Source organism: Tachypleus tridentatus, chromosome 6 (genome assembly GCF_004210375.1).
Source record: "Tachypleus tridentatus isolate NWPU-2018 chromosome 6, ASM421037v1, whole genome shotgun sequence".
NCBI classification, from domain to species: domain Eukaryota; kingdom Metazoa; phylum Arthropoda; class Merostomata; order Xiphosura; family Limulidae; genus Tachypleus; species Tachypleus tridentatus.
The window spans coordinates 51,454,769-51,477,537 of NC_134830.1; the positions used below are offsets into that span (position 1 = coordinate 51,454,769).

Below are 22,769 nucleotides of genomic sequence, written 5' to 3' on the forward strand. Positions count from 1 at the left end.
ATGCAAGGTTTATTACATAATAAACTCATAGTTAAGGTGAGTGTGTGTGTGTGTGTGGCTGTTATTTCAATGCCTCTTGTTTTCCTACTTTTATTCCATTTTCTTAAAGATTTTGTTTATAATGTTGTTAAGTAAGCCAGGAAAAAGAAAATGGGACTTGATGTTTTTAAGAAATGTGTTATGTGTTCTAATTTATCTTGGATGAACCTCCAGTTTGTCATGTTACATATTACAATTTGAAATAGACTGAAACTGACAGTTTAAATTTAGAAGTTGATTAAATGTTTATGTATCAGATTTGTGATATTTACCAACAAGACTGACACACAGTTCTCTTTCTGAACACAAATATATTTTAATGTGTATACAACAATACAATGTATAATAATTGTTATTATAAATAATGATTTATGTACAAAAGTTTTACAAACTATACTGAGTCTTCTATCTGGTCTGGAACTGAATACTTTATCAACAGTTCATGATGAGTGAATTAATTCTGAGGTGATATCGGTACAGTTCGCTTAACAGGGAGTTAGCTAGTTCTTCATGTGGATTTTTCTTAGTTGAAGTTATACAGTTTCTCTCTAGAAATACTAATGTCCAAAGTCAATCTGCTGAAGTTGAATGGTTTGTAATGTTTGAAATCTACAAACTTTCCTGGTCAAGTATCTGTATCTCGATTAATAAGTGTTAATCACAGTCATAACTTCCAAAGTTTATAATGTACCAACTGCAGCAAACCAACAATACGTACTGTTTTTCCACATTGTGTCAGTTAATTTTATAAGCTTGAGAAGAGAGTTTTCAGAAATTTTAGCTAAGGATACAATTTTGGCAATTGCTAGTATTTACAAATGCACAATGTACGTTGTTGATTCTTACACTCAAAAATCTTCTACAAATTTAGTAAATAGGCAGTTCGCAATACACATTTAACAGTATAAGTTGCATGTTTTTCTAAATACATATATAACTAAAACAAACATTGATATTAAAATAGATGTATAATAATAAATCTGTCATAAAATTATATGCTCTTTTGTGATTTATATTTGTGTTTTTGCTGATGCTCATATGTCTGGATAACAGAAAATTGGAATATTTATGTATTGATTTAGTTTTTTCCACCTATTATTACTGGTATAAACTTTATCATTTTAATATGTATTGAACGTCATAACAATAAAATAGTGACTTTCAATAAAAATAATGCCTGTTGTTATTCTGAAGGACTATTGTGATGCCAATTGCTCGAGATTTCAATCCAGAAATCGTCCTTGTTGCCGCAGGATTCGATGCAGCTGTTGGACATCCTGCACCACTAGGAGGCTACACTCTTTCTCCTTCCTGTGAGTAGATTACCTAAAACTTGTTTTTTTCATATTATTTATAAATAATATTCTTCCTAGGATAGTATTATACTTGTTTTAAGTTTGTGTGAATTTTAGTGACAATATATATTGTATATGTACAGTAATTGTCTTTTATTTCTGTTATTTTTAACTGTAAAGATTATTTTACATCATTGATTTGTTTAGTATAGAACTGACCTAAAATAAAGCTAATTGTAGCTTTTACCACTGTGTAGTTGTTTGTACTCAAACACTGGCATAAACAAGTGAAACATTTACCATAGTGAACATGCACAATGTTGGTTAGAAAATTTAATGAAAGTACATTTATTTTGTTACTCTTTCTAATTTTATTTGACTTTGCCCCGAGTAACTCAGTGGTAAATCTGAAAGCTCATAACACTAAATATCAGGTTACAATATCTGTAACTAATATGTAGCTTTTTGCTTGGTAATAAAACACAATTTTGTGCTCAGTATTTAATTATAATATTTATTGTACACTGTCAACTTTATGTATGGATTTAAGAGTAACCTAAACATCCTGGTTAGTCTGAACCTCAGGAGATATTTTTAAATCACTTAAAAATCCATATTTTATAGCTAGAAATGTCATCACTTTCTTTATTTTGTATTAACATTAATAGATTTATTTTACTTACCATGAAATATATTGTAGTTCATAACCATTTTTCTTTTTTATTATCATTTTTAGTATAACAACCTAAATGAAAAGATTAAATGTGTTATGAGAATCAAGATATTAATTAGAATTGTTGTCTATCAGAAGAATATTTGAAACTAAAAGAACTTCTAAGTTAACTACTGAAATATTTTCTTCTTTTTAAGAGTTTTTTGGTATATTTTAATTAGAGTAGTGTATGAATCATAGTTTAGAATCTTTTTAATTTTTACTTGCACAGTAAGATTATTGTTGAATGTAATGAAATCTGCTGCATTATATTAATTTTGAGATTTGAATTTTAAAACATTAGCACGAAATTAATATTTGTATCAGTATTTAACAATAACTTCTATGTCTTTTAGGTTTTGGGTACCTAACCAAACAACTGATGACACTTGCTAAAGGACGTGTGGTTCTTGCGTTAGAAGGAGGGTATGTTATAAACTTGATAATTCAAAGTTTTGAAAATGATGTATGTTGAAGCTGTATTATATTGTACACTAACATAAAACACATAAGCAAAAGAGAAATAGAAAATATTAATTTTTGTTCAAGTACTAGTTTTTACTTTTGTTTGTATGTTTTTTTTTTTTTGTATTTACAGCTATGACCTTACCTCTATCTGTGACTGTACTCAAGAGTGTGTCATGGCTCTACTGGGAGATGAAGGAACACCTTTACAAGAAGATGAAATAACTCGAAAACCTTGTCCCATTGCTGTGGAAGTTCTTCAACGAACTGTCGCAGCTCAAGGTGTATACTGATTTTCACTTGTACTTGAGCTATATGTAACTTCAAGTCTTATAAAATATGCTTTTGTAACCATGAGAAGAAATGTATTGCTTTATTTTTAAGCTTTGTTAAAATTAGTTGTTTAGCATAACATAATTTCAAGCTTCCTGTTTTTGAACACTTGCACATGATTAAAATTATCAACAGTTTTTGTTTGTCATTTAAGCACAAATCTACTGTGCCCAATGAAGGTATCAAAACCCAGTTTCCAGTATCACAGACATACCACCATGCTTTTGGGGGGGGCGCATTATTAAATGAGTTTAAATTCATAAATATAGAGTATTTCCTTCCAGGTTATTAATGAAATAATAAAGATGTCATCATTTAATTATTTTTTTTTGTTTCTGCCAGTAAATCTGCTATTGTTAATTCTCTCAAGCACAGATGAATGTGAAATACAAAAAGCACCAGGAAAAATATCCAGTCAAAATCAATTAAAATAATTTTAAAAGATCAAAAACTGAATTTTTCTTTCAGTGCTAAACATTGTAATAATGATTAACTGATGTATTATCTTGAGTCATGACTAAATACTCTTAGGTATTTCTCAAATTGTATTTTGTTCCCAGACCTCTGTATTGTGTTGTTATAATTGGTAGCTACAAAACATTTTCTGTTAGATTATTAATTTACTTGGATAACACTCATCTTTTATTTTAGTGTTTTTGCTTTGTGCTTTAGTTGTCTACATATTTGAAAGCAATTTATACATTTATTAGTGTTTCTGTTTTTATATTCCCATTGTGAAGTATTGCAAAGCAATATAAGTTTAGTTGTTTGCCCCTACCTGTCCATCCCTATCTTGTGGACAGGATGTCTTAAGATGAGATGGATGGATTTTGACCAACCTTATACAAGTCTTTATTCTAGACTTTTTTAACTTCCAAAGGTCTTAACAAAAAGGTCACTTGTACATAGAAAATCTTCCCTAATCTTGGACAAGATATTTCAAAACAGTATTGATGAATATTGACCAAACGTATACAACAGTTACTACATACAAAGTTACAGGTGGATTAATATTTGAAGGTAATGGTCAAAATTCATTAGTAAGTACACAACATCCACCCCAGTCTTGTAAACAGCTATTATGTCATCATAACTGGAGATGTGCAGGGTTTTAATATATGTATAACATTAGTTGGGGCATAAGTGTTTCATGAACACAATTTGCACTTAATCAGTATAGGTTATATCAATAGAGAGATGTATCACAAAATTCCAGTTGTTACTGACAGTATTTTCTGAATTGTTACAGTGCAAGAAAAACACATAGATTCAACAAGTCTTGATACAAAATAATAAAAACCATATAACCCAAACACTTTTGGAAGGTGGACGTTTCTTCTTCAGTTTGACCCTGAATAAGAAAGGTACACGTTTTGAAAGTGCTCAAGTTATAGAGTTTTTATCATTCTACATTTATATATATTAAACAAGACATTTATAAAACTGGCTCTGTGATGGCATTAAGTGCTGAAGTATATTTTTCTTTCAGTGGTACATAGTGAATTGTCATCTTCAATAAAATGATATACATTGTCATTTAATGAGAAGTTATTTCTCTTTCAGACTTAACACATTCTTTCATTATAAAATATTTCTCAAACATCTTTTTTCATGTGTTTCTTCCAAAGCTTGTCATTGGCCATGCATCCAACGTTGGGCACCTTCAATTGGCTGTTCACTTTTGGAAGCTCAACAGAAAGAAAGGGAGGAGGTAGATACCATCACAGCTCTTGCATCTCTCTCAATGACCGTTACACACATTAGGTGAGTTGAATATATCATTATTATGTAGGTACTGATAACTAAAATGTTAGTGTCTGGAAATATTTTACCCTCCTATCATTTATTTGATAATATAAGCCTTTTTTAATGTAAGCTTTCTCCTACACCAGACTACATTGTTAAGTTTTTGTAACAACTCGCACCAACTACTGAATTCTTTCATTATCATAAATAAAGCCCACTCTGAGTGCCAGTTTAGTTTGTGGACATTTCAATTTTATGTATAATATCCCCTCTCAAGTTTGGATTTAAACTTGATTTTTTTTATGCTACATCTGGGTAAAAGGATTAATCAACAAACTTGCTTGTAGGACATTTTGTAGCGACTACCATAGACCTCAGGGTTGTAGTCTTATCACTAGACAACTCCTGACCTTTAGAAAAGTTATATAAGAATACATTTTTGGATCTCTAAAAATAATCAACTGAATAGATATATTTGTTTCTTTTTGATGCTTATTTAAATTTTTGTTTCCCACAAACAACAAGCATGAGATAAAAATCATAATAATACAAATGTCAGATATTTCTGTAATGAATATTCACATTGCTAACAAACAGTTATTTTTGTTTGTTTTTAATGCAAAGCAACACAGAAGGCTGTATACACCACAAAGGATCAAACTTCTGCACTTTAACATTGTAAGTATTGTAAACTTACCACTAACTCTCTGGGGGACAGACAATTAATTAGTAGATTCACAACTTGTGTTTTTAAGTTTATTGCAAAGATTTTATGATGGTTATGTTCTACTTAATTACAGCCTGAATGACCATAAGACAGTGTCTTGGCCACTTGTTTTCAGATAGTATTGGTGAACTTTAGTTATAAGTTTATCTTTTTAACAGGAAACCAGAACCAGATTGCTCATCTCAAGTTGAGGAACCAATGGAAGAAGACCAAGATACATGAAGAAGGACGTGATTCACTAACTATCTGATACAAAGAACATTAAATTACATCTCGTAGAAGTTCCATGTGCTAAAACAATGAAACAGCATTGGCTCAGTCTGGTATGGATGTGCTGCACAGACTTTAATGTTGTAGCCATAGCAACTTGTGTCATTGTTAAGTGAGTATCTTTGTTCATATAAAATGTATGTGTATACAACTGAGGGTAAATTATGTCCTTAGCCTTGCAGATTCCACTAGAGTTTCACACGAATAACCTCTCGTGACTTCTGCTTTCATGTTGGCACTTGAAGATGTCTTGGAATGAAGCTAGAGTCTGTCTTATCAAACCTGATATTGTATTTTGCTATGTGATATGTTGAAAGAAATAGACACTTTTACAAAAGGCCTAGCATACAGATTGTAAAACTTGATATACATGTTTAACATAGCAGAAAAAGTTGCATAAACAAATGAATGTACTGTTAGTTTCCAGAACACAGTTTTGGAAAATGCTTGTTATTTTTATGAAAAACCAGTGAAGTACATTTGAAATGGACAGCTAAATTGTTTGTTATTTTTTGTTGTTGTTGTTATTTTTTATTTGCATCTGCGAGAGCGGGATTCTCCCATAATTCTGCAAACAAACAATTTAACATTGTTGTTTGAGATTTCTCTGTACTTTCAATGGAATTTAGTTATTTACAAGTCACATTGTTCAAGTTTATGTATTTAAAATGTTTATTCTGTAACACTGGCCATTCTTTCTTTCCTTCCTGGTGTATTTGTGGTTAGTCACAGAAAAACTGGCATAAACAGAGCATTTATTGATATTGTAGTGATACAAGTCATTTTTAGTGTAATATGAGTCACCTCATTAGAGTATAATACTTGATTCATGTTGTATTATTTGTTGGTTATAACTATAAAATTACAGTGGATTTATTATAACCTGATTATACCCTAACTCTATTTCACAAATGCTATCCTCGAGTTATTGAGTTCCTGGTTATGCTTTAGATATGGGAAATTATACATTTTTGTACATCTAAACAACAAATTACAATAGTTCTTTTTGAACAGCCAGAGCATGTATCATAGTCTAGGTACATTGTGGTTTTATCTTGAACCTTATTAAAGATAATAATTGGTAGCAATGATGATGTACAATATTATAATTAGTTTATTTGCAACATAATGCATGACACTTGTAAAAGCTACTGTACGTCTTCTACATTTTTATATCATTCAAAACATGATGTATAATGTATTATTTCAACATGCAGCACATGATATTTCAATAACATCCAGTGGGAGGGAGGAGGAAGAAATATGATTTGAGAAAATTTTGAAGCTTAGTTCAGTATTTCTTGTTTTTCCTGTGTAATCTTTATTTATTTTCATACAAGTAATTAAAATGTAGAAATTAGAAACTTAGATAATGAAAAAAATTCCTTAGGTATATTTGTAACTCATGTATTATATAATTCACTTCACCAAGTGATTTACAACTTTTGTGGTTGGATTATTAGTTAAAGGTAGTTTCAAAGGTAACAAAATAAAATGAAGTAGAAGGAGATGTTACTTGTAAGTTATAATATAAACACTGGTTATTTTGTGGTTATGAACTCAGTCACTCTGACTGAGCCAGTAGCAAGAGGGCTCATTTGCTTCATCCATGTACTACCCTGTCTCATTACTACTATTATATTATGTTTTAAGAAATAAAATAGTTTGTTTATTGTCACTGTAAATGTTTTTTACATTCTGAAATGAACTTTTCTATTGTGAGAAGCTTGTAGTTTACTAAGAGGTAGCAAGATGGTTTTGGGCCATCCTGAAAGGGTATTCAACCTCATCTAATCCAACTTCATAACATCTGAAACATTCAAAATCCTTCTTTCAATCTCATGTTGGAGATATGTGCATTAAACTGTTCAGTAAAAATTCTTTCATATTGCCATATTAAGCTTTCACATTAAATGTAAATGTTCATTCAGGATACTTACTTTATGAGCAAATGTTAATGACTAATGCTTTCAATATGTTGAATGACAAACAGAATCTAGGATCAGGAATAAATCATGTTTATGAAATTATAAAAAGTAAGTTTTTAAGTTTGTGTAAAAATATTTGTTTGTATTGTGAAAAAAAATATATATATGTTATCCATCATTGCCATAAATATTGTATATCACGTATATAAAGGAATTTTGTGATGTGTAGCCCATATATTGAGGATTTTATTGTGTTTGTCACTGTTTGTGTGACATTGGAATGGATGAGTGTGTTTAATATCCATGCCTACAGGTTGTCTAGTCAAATCTTAGTTTTAATTAGGTTTGGATTGGTTCCAAGTTATTATACTCTCCACTAAAATGTGGTTTTTTGAAGTGACATTTTATCTCTATAAACTTACAAGTTGTTAGTTGATTGTTCTGATATTCAGTTAGATAGAACTAATGCAAGGCTTATAATTATATTTTGGAGACACACACATGACAAAAAATAAGTAAAAAAGTGATAATAGCAGCTGTTTAAAGGAAATTTTATTTTTTCTCACTAATGTACTAGACAAAGATACATTGTGTCAGTGTGTTTGTCCTCTGTGAATGTTGATAAACTGTACAGTTTCACTGAAACTCAAACTATCTTGAACTGGTCACAAAATATATTTTACTTCATTAAAGTGTTTTAAATCTAAAAAATATACTCTTACACTTTAAGTAAAAAAAATAAACATTTGAGTTAATTTGACAGGGCTGTAAACAGTTATATCTCAACCTAATTCTCCAGTTTTTTAATAGTATTTGTGATTATAGCATTGTTGTAGATAAATGGTTTTATCTTGTTTGTTGGCAGTCTTCTTAATGACCTGAAAAAAATGTATCTCGAAATTACCTAATCAAAGAATGAAAGAAGTGCTGTAGTTAAAAAGTTAGTTCATTATATTGCATTAAATGTACTTGAATTGAATTAAAAAAAGCTCAAATACATTCAATAGCACATGCAGTGAAATTAAAAGGTTTTTAGGATATAAAAAGTGTAATATGTTAAGAATAATTGCTGTGATTTTGACATAGAAGAAAACTATAAATTTTCAACTGATTTTATAGAGAAATCTAGATTCACATTTCAAAATATATTGCTTGTTTATGTAGCCAAATATATGTCCCTGAATTTTTTAACGTTAAATGTAATTTAAAGTTTACTCCAGTGTTCTCTAACATTGGTCTATCACATCCATAATGCTTGTCTGGTCCATGGAATTTCATACACACACAAAAGTAATGTTCATATGTAAATTTGTAATTTCATTTTGATGGTCCATGATAGTGTAAGGGGGCAGCATTGAGCCAAGTCATAGTATCATACAGGTTAAGAAATGCCCATTTAACCAGAATGTAGTTCAAGTGATTACCTTTATTTTTGTCCGGTGTTATATACATAGTAATAAGGTTATGCAAAGTGTATATTGTGTAAGTGTCATTCTATAGCTAATAATATTTATGAATGTAAATAAATTTTAAACATCAAAGTAGCACCATCTCATGGTTTATTTTTCAAATTGAAATGTTACTTAAGCTGAACAACTGATATCATTTATATATACAAATATTTTACAAACCACCATGATAACTGTAAGTTTGTATTATTTTTTTATTACATTTTTACATATTTTCACATCAACAATATTTCTTTTTGGTTTACATACATAATCTTGCAACATGTACATCCATGTTGTGAATGTAGCATTATGAAACTTCTGGTTAATGTTGTTATTGAGTTGAATGATTTTAGATTTTCATGTGAAAGCTACTGATGATTATTAACATATCCATCAGTTAATTATAAGCACATTTATAAATGTTCTGTTAACACCTTTATTTTTCTTCTGTTGTCCACTAAATTCTAAGGTAACTTAAAGCTTATGGAAAGATCAACTACAAAATGTCTTAGCCATGTGTAATTGTTTTGATTTTCAAAGGTTTATTTGTAAGAAATGTGTCTTACATGTTATTGATTTATAAACAGTACCAAGAAGGGAATGTAAGGCTACACTACTCAGAGTTAAGTATAGATAGAATTGCTCTATAAGTTTTATACCTTTTACTATTTTAGCAGTTAATCTTGTTTCATCTATGTTTTTTAACTGGAATAACACTATTCTGATTTAATCATAAACCAATTGTGGAATGTGTTGTATAAATATCTAAGTTGTAAATTATTGTGTTAAGTGTGAGATATATATATGTATATGAGCTTTTAAAATTGAAATTTTGCAGAAATTGTTTGAAAGAATTATCTTTTCTGTCATATGTGCAATTCTTGTGAGATAAGTATGCTACATGTTGGTGTAACATATCACTTAATTTTACTGAATCTTAACCCTGTAATTAGGATCACAACATGTTTTAGGTATAATTTTGTATGGTGAAAATAACTGAATGTATCTGTTGTACCTGATCTCCAACATCAATAAAGATTTGTTTGAAAAGTCCTGCACATTTTATCCAAATAGGGTTAAGGTGATAAAATAAATAACTGTTTATAAAAACCTTTGTAAAATAATTGTAATAATAAATCCTAAACGTGGCTAATGAAGTTTTGTTTTTACAAAAGAGGATTTATCCTAGTGGTCAGCATGATGGTTTAAGGTTTCATTGTCAACTTAAATAATTTTCTGCAATAAGAGCAATCCACAAATTTATAAGCAGTTATGTTGACTAGCTTCCTTCCATCTGTTCGATTAGTTGACAATTAAAAAATAATAAAACCCTATAAACTGAGTGCTTTGGAAAGGTGAACCTTTTGAAAATGCTCAGGGGTTATAGTTTTCATCATTAGTACCAAGACTTATTAAACTATTTTTTGTGACACTGTGAAAGTTGACAGTTAGGGAGAACTAGTGCAGATAGTTCTTGTGTTGCTTGGAATTTTGAAATAATAATTTTATAAAACTTTATTAACAGAATTTAGGACAAGTTTGAATTTAAGGTGTCAAGAAAGTATGGCATGGTTATGAAATTTGTGCTTAGGATAAAATTAGTATATTAAATGTTGATGCTGTGTGTAAAGACTAAAATAGTATGGTCAAGGAAGCTTCAGTTTAACAAGTTGTATCGGAGCCTATTAGTGTGAAATTTCACATAAAAAACAACACGATGATGTAGCATATTGCAGAGAAGCATGATGGTAAGATGGAGACTTGCAAAATAAGGTAAGCTGGTATCTAAACCACAGAAACTTCATATTAATAAACAATTTAGGCCTTATGCTCAAGTGTAGCACTTAACAGGAAACAATTGATAATATTATATTTATTTTAAGGCTTTGATATATATACAGTTTGTTATAAAGAAAAATAAAAAAACACTACGCCAACTGAAAGGATCCCCAGGATACAGGCTATATATAATGTGGGATATAAAATCCTTTGAGTTGGTACAGTATTTAATATTTTTGTTTTTTCATAACAAACTGACATTAGTCAGAGGTTTGGATTTGCAGGTTTTCCTTTTGATTTGATTTTTACTTGGTCATTTGAAATATACAAGACTGAATTTATACACAACAGTTGAAACCAGCATTGCAGACATATCCTGATGAATACAAACCCAGAAACTACATATTTTCAGGTGTTTAAGAATAGTTGTGCACAATTTAAGGAATTAGTGTTTAGGGACTTGGCAATGAAGGTTTGATAGACAGTCAACAAATGTTTAAGTTTCTAAAATAACCAAAATTGCTTGGGGCTGGGTATAGGTCAGATGTCCTGAGACTTTGAATCAGTGTTAATGGTTTGTACTCCACCATTTCTGAAAGGGATCTTGGATATGCTGTGTCAGTCAAATCCCATCACTTAGTTCAATAGAAGTTGCTCAAAAGTTGGGAGTGGGTACTGTTGGCTAGCTTCGTGTAGCCTTTACCTTTCAAATGCTGTCACTTGCACGATCCTCTCTATGCCAGGTGGCACTTAAGGCTTCCACAAGGAATTTTCACCGCCTTCAACCTTCAGTGTGTTATCAGACAGACTCTCAGGTCAGGTTGTTAAATACTGTAGATATTCGTAATTACACTGTTTGTTTGTTTTTTTACTACTAGTATATATGATAAATAAGAAGTTACACATTAAGGAATTCTCTGTTAGTATTTTTTTTTATTACAGTAACTTTATGGGTAGTATTGATTCATCTGAATGACAAGTACTTACATACCCTTTTTACAGAAGTTTTTACTGGCCTGTAGTGAATAAAATCTCCAACAATCTAGACACAAATGGAGCTTTCTCTTGGAAATATCATTCATGAAGACATATATTAACACATTTTCTAACCATAATCTTTATAACATCAACAAAAAAATAAAACTTTGTGGAGCAAAACCATTTATTAACATTAATATTTCTGTCAGTCTAAATTTGGCTGTACTTCAGTGATCCGTTACTCGTTACTCGGATCTAACAAATCAATGTGAAACTACTGAACTTACCTGATATGTCTAATTTATTTTGTTCAGAAAAATTAGTAGGTGTCAAAATATAGCAAAATAATATACGTTCTAGTTCTGTTATTTACATAAATTGCAGACATGTTAAACTTCATGAAGTAAATTGAAATTGTTAAAATTCCAAATTAATACCCAAAATCATATGTGTGTGCATATACATATAAAGACAAAGTAAGTAAACGTTTGTTTTAATTATCAGATGGAAGAAAAGGCTTTATAAACATCAGAAAGAAACTAGTGTTAGGAGCTTCTGAAACAATATAAGTTTGTTAGTCAGGCTGACTGCTCACATCTACAGCCATTATTACCACAGGGTCTGTACACAGTGTTTTTCACATACCAAAATATATATTTGAGTTAATTACCAATCAGGTTTCATATTCTTCTACGTGACATGGTCAAAATAAGCAGCAAAGTTCTGACAAATAGTATTGCAACTTGCATGTTACAAACAAATCCCATTGTACTTTTTGTTTTTTAAAGACTATATTAACAAACTTAAGGCATACAGGTAACATGTCATCATTGAAGACTTGAAACTATGGTAACAACAGAAGTACTTATGGTGTTAAGACCTACAGAACCTGATAGATTTATTTTGCTAATCAACACAAGTCAAAATTATACTAAAATGGTAATGTGGTAATTCAAATAAAATAAAGAAATATAACCCAGTTTTGATTTCTTGGCTCTTTGCACATTATTGGTGCAACACTTCAAGTGATACGAAAACTACTATTGACTATAGAAAGCCCTTTTCATGTAAACATTACCAAATATGACCTTAACATCTCGTAACAGTCTTCATGATGACTGATTTTCTTCTTCTTCCATAAGCTTTTGTATATCTTCTCCATTAATGTAGTAATAGCTTACTGAATGCATTTTCTAAAAATAAATAGAAACCTCATAAATACTTTGAGTATGACTTGTTACATAAAAGTTAATCTTTGTAACAAACACTTATTATCTTTACTCCAGAATCTGACCAAAAAAAAAGAAAGTATTTCAGGTTTCTTCATTACTGAACACAAGAGTTTTAGGAATACATTGTTCATGGAAACCAAGACCTGCTCTGGCTCAAGAATCTTGATTAATGTGTTTAAAAATGAATTTCAAAATAAAATGAAGAAAATATAATTCAACAGTTAACTGACAGAGGTAGCTGATGGTGTCAAATGGTTACCTTCGAGAAATAAAAAAAATATATATACAACTTTGTAATTTGCAGTCTGTTCCTTATTTTATAAACAATGTAGCAACACTTCTTTAAAAAGACAGCTGTTTTAAAATATCAACTCATTACTGAGTACATAATTACTATCAGCATAAAGCAGAACACTGAAAATAGCACAACCCATATACTGAAGTTGCATTACCAGAATATTTGAGAGACTACTCTTATCTACAGGCATGTCCATTCCACATTGACTAGATTCATTTGTCTTTTCCACTACAGTATCTGTTCTAAACTACTAACTACACACTTTTATCTGTTGTGTCAACTGGCATGTTCGTTCAAGACTATTTACACCTTTGTTATCTGAAGTATATATATTTCATCTGTCATATTTACAGAAATAATTACTGTAATTTGAATGAAAGAAAGCTTGAATTACCACATCTTGTGTAGTCCTTAGTGCTCCAGCCTCAATTAAAACACGAGCAATCTGTGTAACGGAGACTGTAGCCATAGCATAATGAAGAGGGGTTCTTCCCATCTATAAAAAATATTTCTTATTTTAAGGGTAAATATCAACAAAGACCTCAAACAATAAAGTTCTTAATTTATAATATTAGTATACAATCTTTAGGCATAACTTAGGTTGTTTTCTGCAAGTGTCAGTGAACATTACAATGTTTTAGTTGACAGTACTTATTCAGAGTTATGAATTTATCATTTAAAAGTTATTTATACTGGGATAATTATAATAAAACTTGTGTATTATGTAGATTAAAAACGTTGAGAATGATATTGTACATTATCTGGGACGTGCACAGATGATGCATTGACATCCACCAAGATTTTAATGATGTTCAGCTTTTCCAATAACACAGCCACATGAAGAGAACATCGACCTTTGGTATTTTTAGCGGTCACAAGGGAACGGTCCTGCTTGCTCAAATTTGATATTCCTTCCACATAACTATTTCTAATATAGGTGTGCAATTCTTCTCTCTTTTTCTGTAAGAAACAATAAAAATGTTACACATCTATGAAGTATTTTTGTGGGAATGTTTAATATCAGAATAGGTTGAATTTATAAGTTAGTTAATATCAATATTTAGGTTTAAATATTTCAAAACAAAATATTTGTTATAGAACTCTCTTAAATTTAAAGAGTAGAGGAACCTATACTTGCAGTTGTTTTACAGAAAATATTAAATGTTTCCTGCCATTTTTTGTTATTTCTCAATCATGTAAAATAAAAAATTAGAAAAAACATTTAATGATGTCAAGAAATAAGATTCTACAACACAGGCCTGCAAATTTAAACTTCCTGAAAGTTGTTTTGGTTTTAATAACAGATTTTCCATAATTCAGCTACACAGATTTTAAAAACAATGTTCTTTTTTCTCTCTCATACATAAGGATGTTTTACAAATCAGAAAGAAAAAATCTTACTTAGATCACATTTACTATAAATTTACCACAAATGAAACAGAAGATGGTTGGCTCATTTATACAACCTTTTGTTGTCACAGTGGAATAAATAACATATTCACTAGAAAATATAAGGAAAATGATATGATATAATAAATTAATTTAATTAAAACCACTGATGCTTATTGTGAGCCCACATTAGGGCCATAGTTCTTGAGGAAAAGTTTCTCTTCTAACTAAGATTACTTCTACACAACATTTAAGTTTGTTTCTGGGCAGTTTCTCCCCTAACTTAAGATTACTTCTACACAACATTAAAGTTCATTTCTGGGCAGTTTTTCCATAACTTACAGTTACTGTACAGTATCAAGGTTTGTTCACAACTTACTTATCCAGTAAGTAATTTCATTTTTATCTTACTTTCCAATAGTCTAAAACCAAAGATCAATTAAATCCTAAAAAGAAAATTAAAAAGATTCAAATGTTTGATGACAAAACGATAACTAGTTAACAGAAAAACTATTTTTGCCCTAATTTAATTTTTTCAGTTGATTCTAAAGATCAGCTCCTACTATTTCACTAAATATAAAATATTGTTTCAAAATTAGGCATAAGGGATTTTTGTAAAATATAAGCAATCATAATTGAACAACAACAAAAAAAAAAAAGTTGAAAATACGATTTTTGGAGAAAATTAGACACCTTGCTTTTGAATTATTTCTTAATACCATTTATTTATATTTTCAGTATAAGCATCTTGTTTTATTGTAGAAACTCATGAAACATTTTTTTGGGTCCATTAATTATTTTTCTGATAAATTTCGCTAAAGTTAACATTATAAAAATCTGTCAAATCCATTTGATAATCACATCACCATATTAATAAAATTAACTGTTTCAATAAAATAGCTGTTATCTTACCTCAAATTCTGCTAAATCTGTAAGCAATGAAAGTGACTTCTGTAGATTGTTTTCTTCTAGTATTGTTTTGATGTCCTTTCCTTTTTTGTCAGTGACATTCAATAAGTGATCATATCCTTCATGCATCAGCATGTGTAGCAACCCTGCATTACCATCGATGAAAGCATCTATAACATACTGGTCAATTGTTTGGACATTCTCCAAATATCCAGATTGCTCTGCAATGTCACGGGCAGTGCTATAGTTGACATCTCGTTCTGCAAGCAAGATCTCTGTCTGCACTATCAGGTTATAGAAACTGTCATTCTGGTGAGTTTGAACAGCTGCAAAATGTAGAACGGTTTGTCCGGCTTCATCCTGTTTAGTCAAAATAAATTACTTTTCTTAATGTGAGTGTTATAAAATTTAAAACATTTGTTCTAGAAGTTTGTGACTTAATGGGAAATAAAAAAGAAGCACAGCTTGGCTGACTTTGGCTTAGATTGAAGTGTGTTCTAAACACATTCATCACAGGTCATCACAAAATGTTACATCAAGATTAACTTGAAACAAGTGTACCCTGTAATGAAAGAGTCCAAAACTTCTATAATGATTAATTTTAAGGACATCTGATCACATATTATATACACGTTACTTTTAATAACCCTAGCAATGAGATTACTAGAAATTATATTAACAAATTAAAGGCTTTTATCAAAGTTTGGTTTGTTTGAAATTTGATGCAAAAAACACAAGGGCTATGTGTGCTAGCTATCCCTCATTTAGCAGTAAAAGACTAAATGGAAGGCAGCTAGTCATCACCATCTACTGCTAGTTTGTGGGCTACTCTTTTTACCAAAGAGTAGTGGGATTGACTGCAATATTGTAACATCCCCGTGGCTATAAAGGCAAATGTATTTGGTTGGATATCGACTTAAACCTGTGACCTTCACATGATAAGTTGAGCACCTTAACCTGCTAAGATGTTTTTTCAGAGTTTTACTCAACTATCTAAGTTATATATATAATTCTTAAGCAATTTCCTGATTTCTAATTGTCAGATATGACTTTCAAACAATACTACAATTATTATAATTTTGAGTTGTTAATTCTAAAACTAGTGTACTACATGCTAGATTAGACAACAAAGTAAAACCCATTTCCCAGTTCTTTTTCTGACACTATTTTTGTATAATTAAAAGTATTTATATATTTTGTTCCCATATACCAACAAAGATTAGTACTAACTCACATTACTTTACTGCTGCACAAGAATGAACACAAATAAATGTACATTTTGTTCAATATACCTAACCTTCATTTTGGTTTGGTCTTCAATTTCAATGGAGTTCTCTTCATCATCTTCTTTCTCCTCCTCTAAAAATTCAAGGTTTTCAGACCTAAAACATGTAACCAACTTATATTATCAAAAGTTACTTAACAAACAACAATAATACCTATATAACAATAAAGGATGCTAGAAACAGTAAGCACAACCTTCATAACCTAAGCAAAATGGCTTTTTCAACAATAATAGAAACATAACCTAAGCAAAAGGACTTCTGCAACATTAAAAGAAACATAACCTAATGAAAAGGACTTCTGCAACAATAAAAGAAACATAAACTAAGTAAAAGAACTTCTGCAACATTAAAAGAAATATATATAACCTAAGAAAAAGGGCTTCTGCAACAATAAACAAAAGAAACATAACCTAAGTGAAAGGACTTCTACAACAATAGAAAGCAACATAACCTAAGTGAAAGGCCTTTTGCAACAATAAAAGACAACATAACCTAAGTGAAAGGACTTCTGCAACAATAAAAGAAACATAACCTAAGTAAAAAAACTTCTGCAACAATAGAAACCAACATAACCTAAGAGAAAGGGCTTCTGCAACAATAAACAAAAGAAACATAACCTAAGTGAAAGGACTTCTGCAACAATAGAAAGCAACATAACCTAAGTGAAAGGACTTCTGCAACAATAAAAGAAACATAACCTAAGTGAAAGGACATCTGCAACAATAAATTATTTACAACATGATTAGTAAAGTTTTTTGAGAACATTAAACACTCAAATATTTCTAACTATAGGGAAACCTTTAGGTATCACAGAATGGGTTACATCAGTTAGTCAGTCAGACAAATATTTGGCAAAATACTTTAATCATAGTAAGTGGAGCAAGGCACTACATTTGGGTTATCATAACTTGGATCACACATTTAATATAGATGACATTGATCAAAAAGCATGACTGAAAGAAAGGATTTGGGGATATCAGTGGATATGAAAGCAACTTCCTCTTATCAGTTGTAAAGCTAATAGAATTTCAGAGTGTATTATAGTTATATTGGATAAAAAAATATATGGTTATCTCTGTATATAGAATTAGTAGCTTCTTATAAAAGGGATAGCCAATGTACTCCAAAGGCATAATACAAAGGTGCAAGCTAACAAAATCGACAATGACAGAATTTTACTTTAAAATATGGTTGCCACTCACTTTCATTTGTTTTTTCTGCCTAACATGCCTGAAAACAAGGCAAGAAACCATTGCTAAGATACCAAACCATAAAGTTACCAACCTACCTAACTGTTCATCTTCCTTCTTGTTTCAGTCAAAATGACTAAAACTACTTTATCACTAATGTCATTTTAAACCTAAATCCACTCTGTGTTTCTGTACAGTTCCTAATGTCATTGTTTAGTCATAATAACTAGTAGTGATTTTTAAAAAATCATAATTCTAGCATAAAGAATGTTATCATTACCACTTGCAGTTTCCCTTCTTTTATAAAACTCCAGTGTTCCTTTGAAAAGCTTAAGAACAGAATGAAACAGGAATAATCAACCAATAATAGATTAGCATTATATGACTGTGACAGGTATAACACTCAATGTTTTATACATTATACAGTCAGTGTCTTTAAGCAGCCAACTCTATATTACGTGTGAAGCATGGGAAGAAAACAAAAAATCCAAATATATAATATTAAATTTATTGCACATATTCAGAGACCACAGGGGGAAAAAATGCCAGAAAACAAGTAATACAAAATAATTTGTAAATGTAAAGTAATGTAGGGATGATAGTGCCAAAAAGAATGCAAACAAGAATATAGGGATGACACAGCTATATACATGACTCTCAATACTGGAGTTTAATTTTCAACTGTAAAATACATACTCGATTTTAATATTACTGCAGTTAGAACTTGTACATTCCTGACTGTTGGGATGAAGTTTGTTTGTCATAATACCATGGTCATGTCAAGATAGGCTTCACTGTAGTGTAAACAAGAATTTAGGCCTTATGTATAGGGAAAACCAACTTGATTCAAAACATGTCTTGATTTCTACAAACTCTAGTAACAAGATCAATCAATTTGACCCACCTTGTAACCACTCTATATTCATGATTTCACTTACTAAAGTTGAACCACTAGTAAGGAAAAGCTTTAATTTAAATGCAAATTTAGAATTTTTACTGGTGTGCAAGTTTTTTAACTATTCTAGTTGGTATTTACTAAGTGTCTCCAGTCATCCAAAAAGAACTATCAGTAAAAATAAGATACCAAGGTTTATAAAATTATATAAAGAAATGTAAATTAACAATAACAAACCTTTGACCCAGATTTGCTGTTGCAGTCAACTTCTTCATTCTACTTTGGAGATTTCGAGTCTGCTGATTAAGTACTTTTTCAAATTCTGGTGTCATATTATCTGACTGATTCTATACATAGAAGTGTGGATTTAGTAGACTAAATCAAGCGTCATGTCACTTGAATATCCAGAAGTAAAGTTATCAAGATGTTTTTTTTTTCAAAAACCAAACAATGTATATACAGTTTTGTACAAATTAAAGATATATATCTGTATCTAAAAACATTATAAATTTGTATTATTATGTTAAAAAAATATAAGATATATATCTGTATCTAAAAACATTATAAATTTGTATTATTATGTTAAAAAAATATAAGATAGATTATGTACAAATTAAAGATATATATCTGTATCTAAAAACATTATAAATTTGTATTATTATGTTAAAAAAATATAAGATATATATCTGTATCTAAAAACATTATAAATTTGTATTATTATGTTAAAAAAATATAAGATAGATTATGTACAAATTAAAGATATATATCTGTATCTAAAAACATTATAAATTTGTATTATTATGTTAAAAAATATAAGATAGATTATGTACAAATTAAAGATATATATCTGTATCTAAAAACATTATAAATTTGTATTATTATGTTAAAAAATATAAGATAGATTATGTACAAATTAAAGATATATATCTGTATCTAAAAACATTATAAATTTGTATTATTATGTTAAAAAATATAAGATAGATTATGTACAAATTAAAGATATATATCTGTATCTAAAAACATTATAAATTTGTATTATTATGTTAAAAAAATATAAGATAGATTATGTACAAATTAAAGATATATATCTGTATCTAAAAAACATTATAAATTTGTATTATTATGTTAAAAAAATATAAGATAGATTATGTACAAATTAAAGATATATATCTGTATCTAAAAACATTATAAATTTGTATTATTATGTTAAAAAAATATAAGATAGATTATGTACAAATTAAAGATATATATCTGTATCTAAAAACATTATAAATTTGTATTATTATGTTAAAAAAATATAAGATAGATTATAAAATAATTAAAACCAACTATAACACTAAAAGAAAATACATGGAATGGCCTGGTCCAAACCAAAGGAATTCTCAGTACATAAACAGTTCAATCCTTCTTTTAATACACTGGATTTGTTACATTTTCTGACATCAACTGTACAAAATATTTCATTCATATTATGCTAAAATACAAATACATACAAGCTTACTGGATTTACTTGATTAAAGCATGTTAGTAGGTAGGTTAACCTTACTAAAAATGAACAAAAAATACATATTAACTCTGTATCCTTCCACACTATTATAAATGACACAAAATACGTATTAACCCCACATCCTTCCACACTATTATAAATTACACAAAATATCCTACACACTTTCTTATTATTTACCCTACTACTCACCCCTTTGTCTCTTGAAGCTCGATGGGAAGCATAACTATACAACCAAGTGGCTAGGTAAGCAATAGGATCACGTGGTTTTAATAGGCTGACCTCTCTTATTCCTGCCACTAAAACATCTGCAACTGTATCTAACAGATACTGGTTGTCTTCTTCACTGGCTGTTGTGAGAAGTGGGAAAATAAGAGCTTCTGCAGTAGTCTGTTCTGCTTGAAGAGGGGATTCTTCCTCATCAGAATAAACTGGAGTTAAATCTGAGGTAAAAAAATATCAAAATTACAGTTAATGTATGTACACAATTTTATTAACTAGCATTAATATAAGTTATTTCAAACAAATTTACAACATAATTATAACCCATCACTAGGATTTAGTAAAGTACAGATTTTTGTAGGAATAACTAAACAATAACTTAGATCTAGTAAAATACAGATCTTTATAAGAATAACTACACACTGATTTAGATCTCTGTAAGAATAACTACACAATAACTTGGATCTAGTAAAATACAGATCTTTGTAAGAATAACTACACAGTGACTTAGATCTCTGTAAGAATAACTAAACAATAACTTAGATCTAGTAAAATACAGATCTTTATAAGAACAACTACACACTGACTTAGATCTAGTAAAATACAGATCTTTATAAGAATAACTACACACTGAATTAGATCTCTGTAAGAATAACTAAACAATAACCTGGATCTAGTAAAATACAGATCTTTAAAGAATAACAGCACGCTGAATTAGATCTCTGTAAGAATAACTAAATAATAACTTAGATCTAGTAAAATACAGATCTTTGTAAGAATTACTAAACAATAACTTAGACCTAATAAAATACAGATCCTTGTAGAAATAACTACATAGTGACTTAAATCTAATAAAATACAGATATTTGTAGGAATAACTACACAATGACTTAAATCTAATAAAATACAGATATTTGCAGGGATAACTACACACTGACTTAGATCTTTGTAAGAATAACCACACAGTGACTTAGATCTTCGTAAGAATAACTACACAGTCCCTTAAATCTTTGTAAGAATAACTATGCAATGGCTTAGATCTAGCAAAGTACAGATCCTTGTAAGAATAACTACACATTGACTTAGATCTTTGTAAGAATAACTACCTAATGGCTTAGATCTAGTAAAATACAGATCTTTGTAAGAATAACTACATGCTGAATTAGATCTTTGTAAGAATAATTATACAGTGACTTAGATCTAGTAAAATAGAGATTACTGTGCCCCAAGTAAACAATTAATTAGAACTAACATTTAATAACATTACTGATAAAAGGAATCTGTTCACAAGTGTCAACTTATACTAAAAAATGAGTTTACTGTGAAATCATGAAACAAAAATTATCCAAGTACATGGTATATATACTTTGTTCAATTTCTTGTGTTGGAGGTCGATGCCAGACTTCAACAATGGATGGTTTTCTATGAAGATTTTCTGTAATTTTGTAGCCTTCTAAGAGGTCTCTAATGGTCAGTAAATCTGGTTGGTCCAGGTAATCTTGAGGTATACGGCCATACTGAAATAGTTTTGTGTAAATTATTTTTTAATAAAAGATTTTAATTATCCTACTCTAAAATAAATATCAGAAAATTGTTATTGTGATAATAATTTGAATTTTAGAAAATGTAATTAAAATGTTACACGTGTAACTGTTTGTTTGTTTTTTCTCACATCTACATATCAGTCAGAATTAAAACTTTGATTACATTAATTTCTTTCTTTAAATTTATTATTAGTCAAAAGACCACAATTTTAAATGCATTTACTGTATCAGTTCAAATTAACTGACTTTACCTTGTCTTTAACACCATTATCTGCACCAGCATGTATTAAAATGCTAAAGTACTTGCCCCCATCTGGCACAACTGCAGCATAGTGTAGAGGTGTTCTTCCTTCCTAGAAACCAATATATATCACTACAGTACATAAGAGATGGATAATGGTGGGCAACAGAGAATAATCTATAAGCAATACTTTCAATGATATTTAGCAGTTACCTAAACTAATCTATAATCCAATAAATTGTACTTTTATCATTAAAAGTATTATTATTGTAAGTTTACTGATTCTAAATATTATTTTATTAAAAGTTACAGCTTTTATAACAAAGAGAAATATTT

At 29.5% G+C, this 22,769-nt stretch overlaps 2 protein-coding genes across 19 annotated transcripts in view; one reads left to right on the forward strand and one right to left on the reverse strand.

Annotated features, from left to right (window-relative positions):
* LOC143252484 (histone deacetylase 4-like) overlaps positions 1–10,016 on the forward strand; it is a 111,789-nt gene extending 101,773 nt beyond the window's left edge. For 14 of the 15 annotated variants that reach the window (XM_076504684.1, XM_076504679.1, XM_076504686.1 and 11 more), the window contains 5 exons: positions 1,234–1,352; positions 2,403–2,472; positions 2,645–2,793; positions 4,473–4,608; positions 5,476–10,016. In XM_076504684.1, coding sequence (XP_076360799.1) covers positions 1,234–1,352; positions 2,403–2,472; positions 2,645–2,793; positions 4,473–4,608; positions 5,476–5,539 — 538 coding nt within the window. In that variant the 3' untranslated portion in view covers positions 5,540–10,016. Of the gene's footprint in view, positions 1–1,233; positions 1,353–2,402; positions 2,473–2,644; positions 2,794–4,472; positions 4,609–5,214; positions 5,288–5,475 lie in introns of those variants that run through there. The other variant, XM_076504680.1, reaches the window with a different exon arrangement.
* A 1,644-nt stretch (positions 10,017–11,660) lies between these two features.
* Positions 11,661–22,769, reverse strand: part of LOC143252483 (uncharacterized) — a 63,606-nt gene continuing 52,497 nt past the window's right edge. For all 4 annotated transcript variants that reach the window (XM_076504677.1, XM_076504676.1, XM_076504678.1 and 1 more), the window contains exons 21-29: positions 22,444–22,545; positions 22,015–22,165; positions 20,619–20,869; positions 19,160–19,269; positions 16,849–16,933; positions 15,555–15,911; positions 14,010–14,213; positions 13,648–13,749; positions 11,661–12,916 (exon numbers count right to left, since the gene is read on the reverse strand). In XM_076504677.1, coding sequence (XP_076360792.1) covers positions 12,833–12,916; positions 13,648–13,749; positions 14,010–14,213; positions 15,555–15,911; positions 16,849–16,933; positions 19,160–19,269; positions 20,619–20,869; positions 22,015–22,165; positions 22,444–22,545 — 1,446 coding nt within the window. In that variant the 3' untranslated portion in view covers positions 11,661–12,832. The remainder of the gene's footprint in view (positions 12,917–13,647; positions 13,750–14,009; positions 14,214–15,554; positions 15,912–16,848; positions 16,934–19,159; positions 19,270–20,618; positions 20,870–22,014; positions 22,166–22,443; positions 22,546–22,769) is intronic.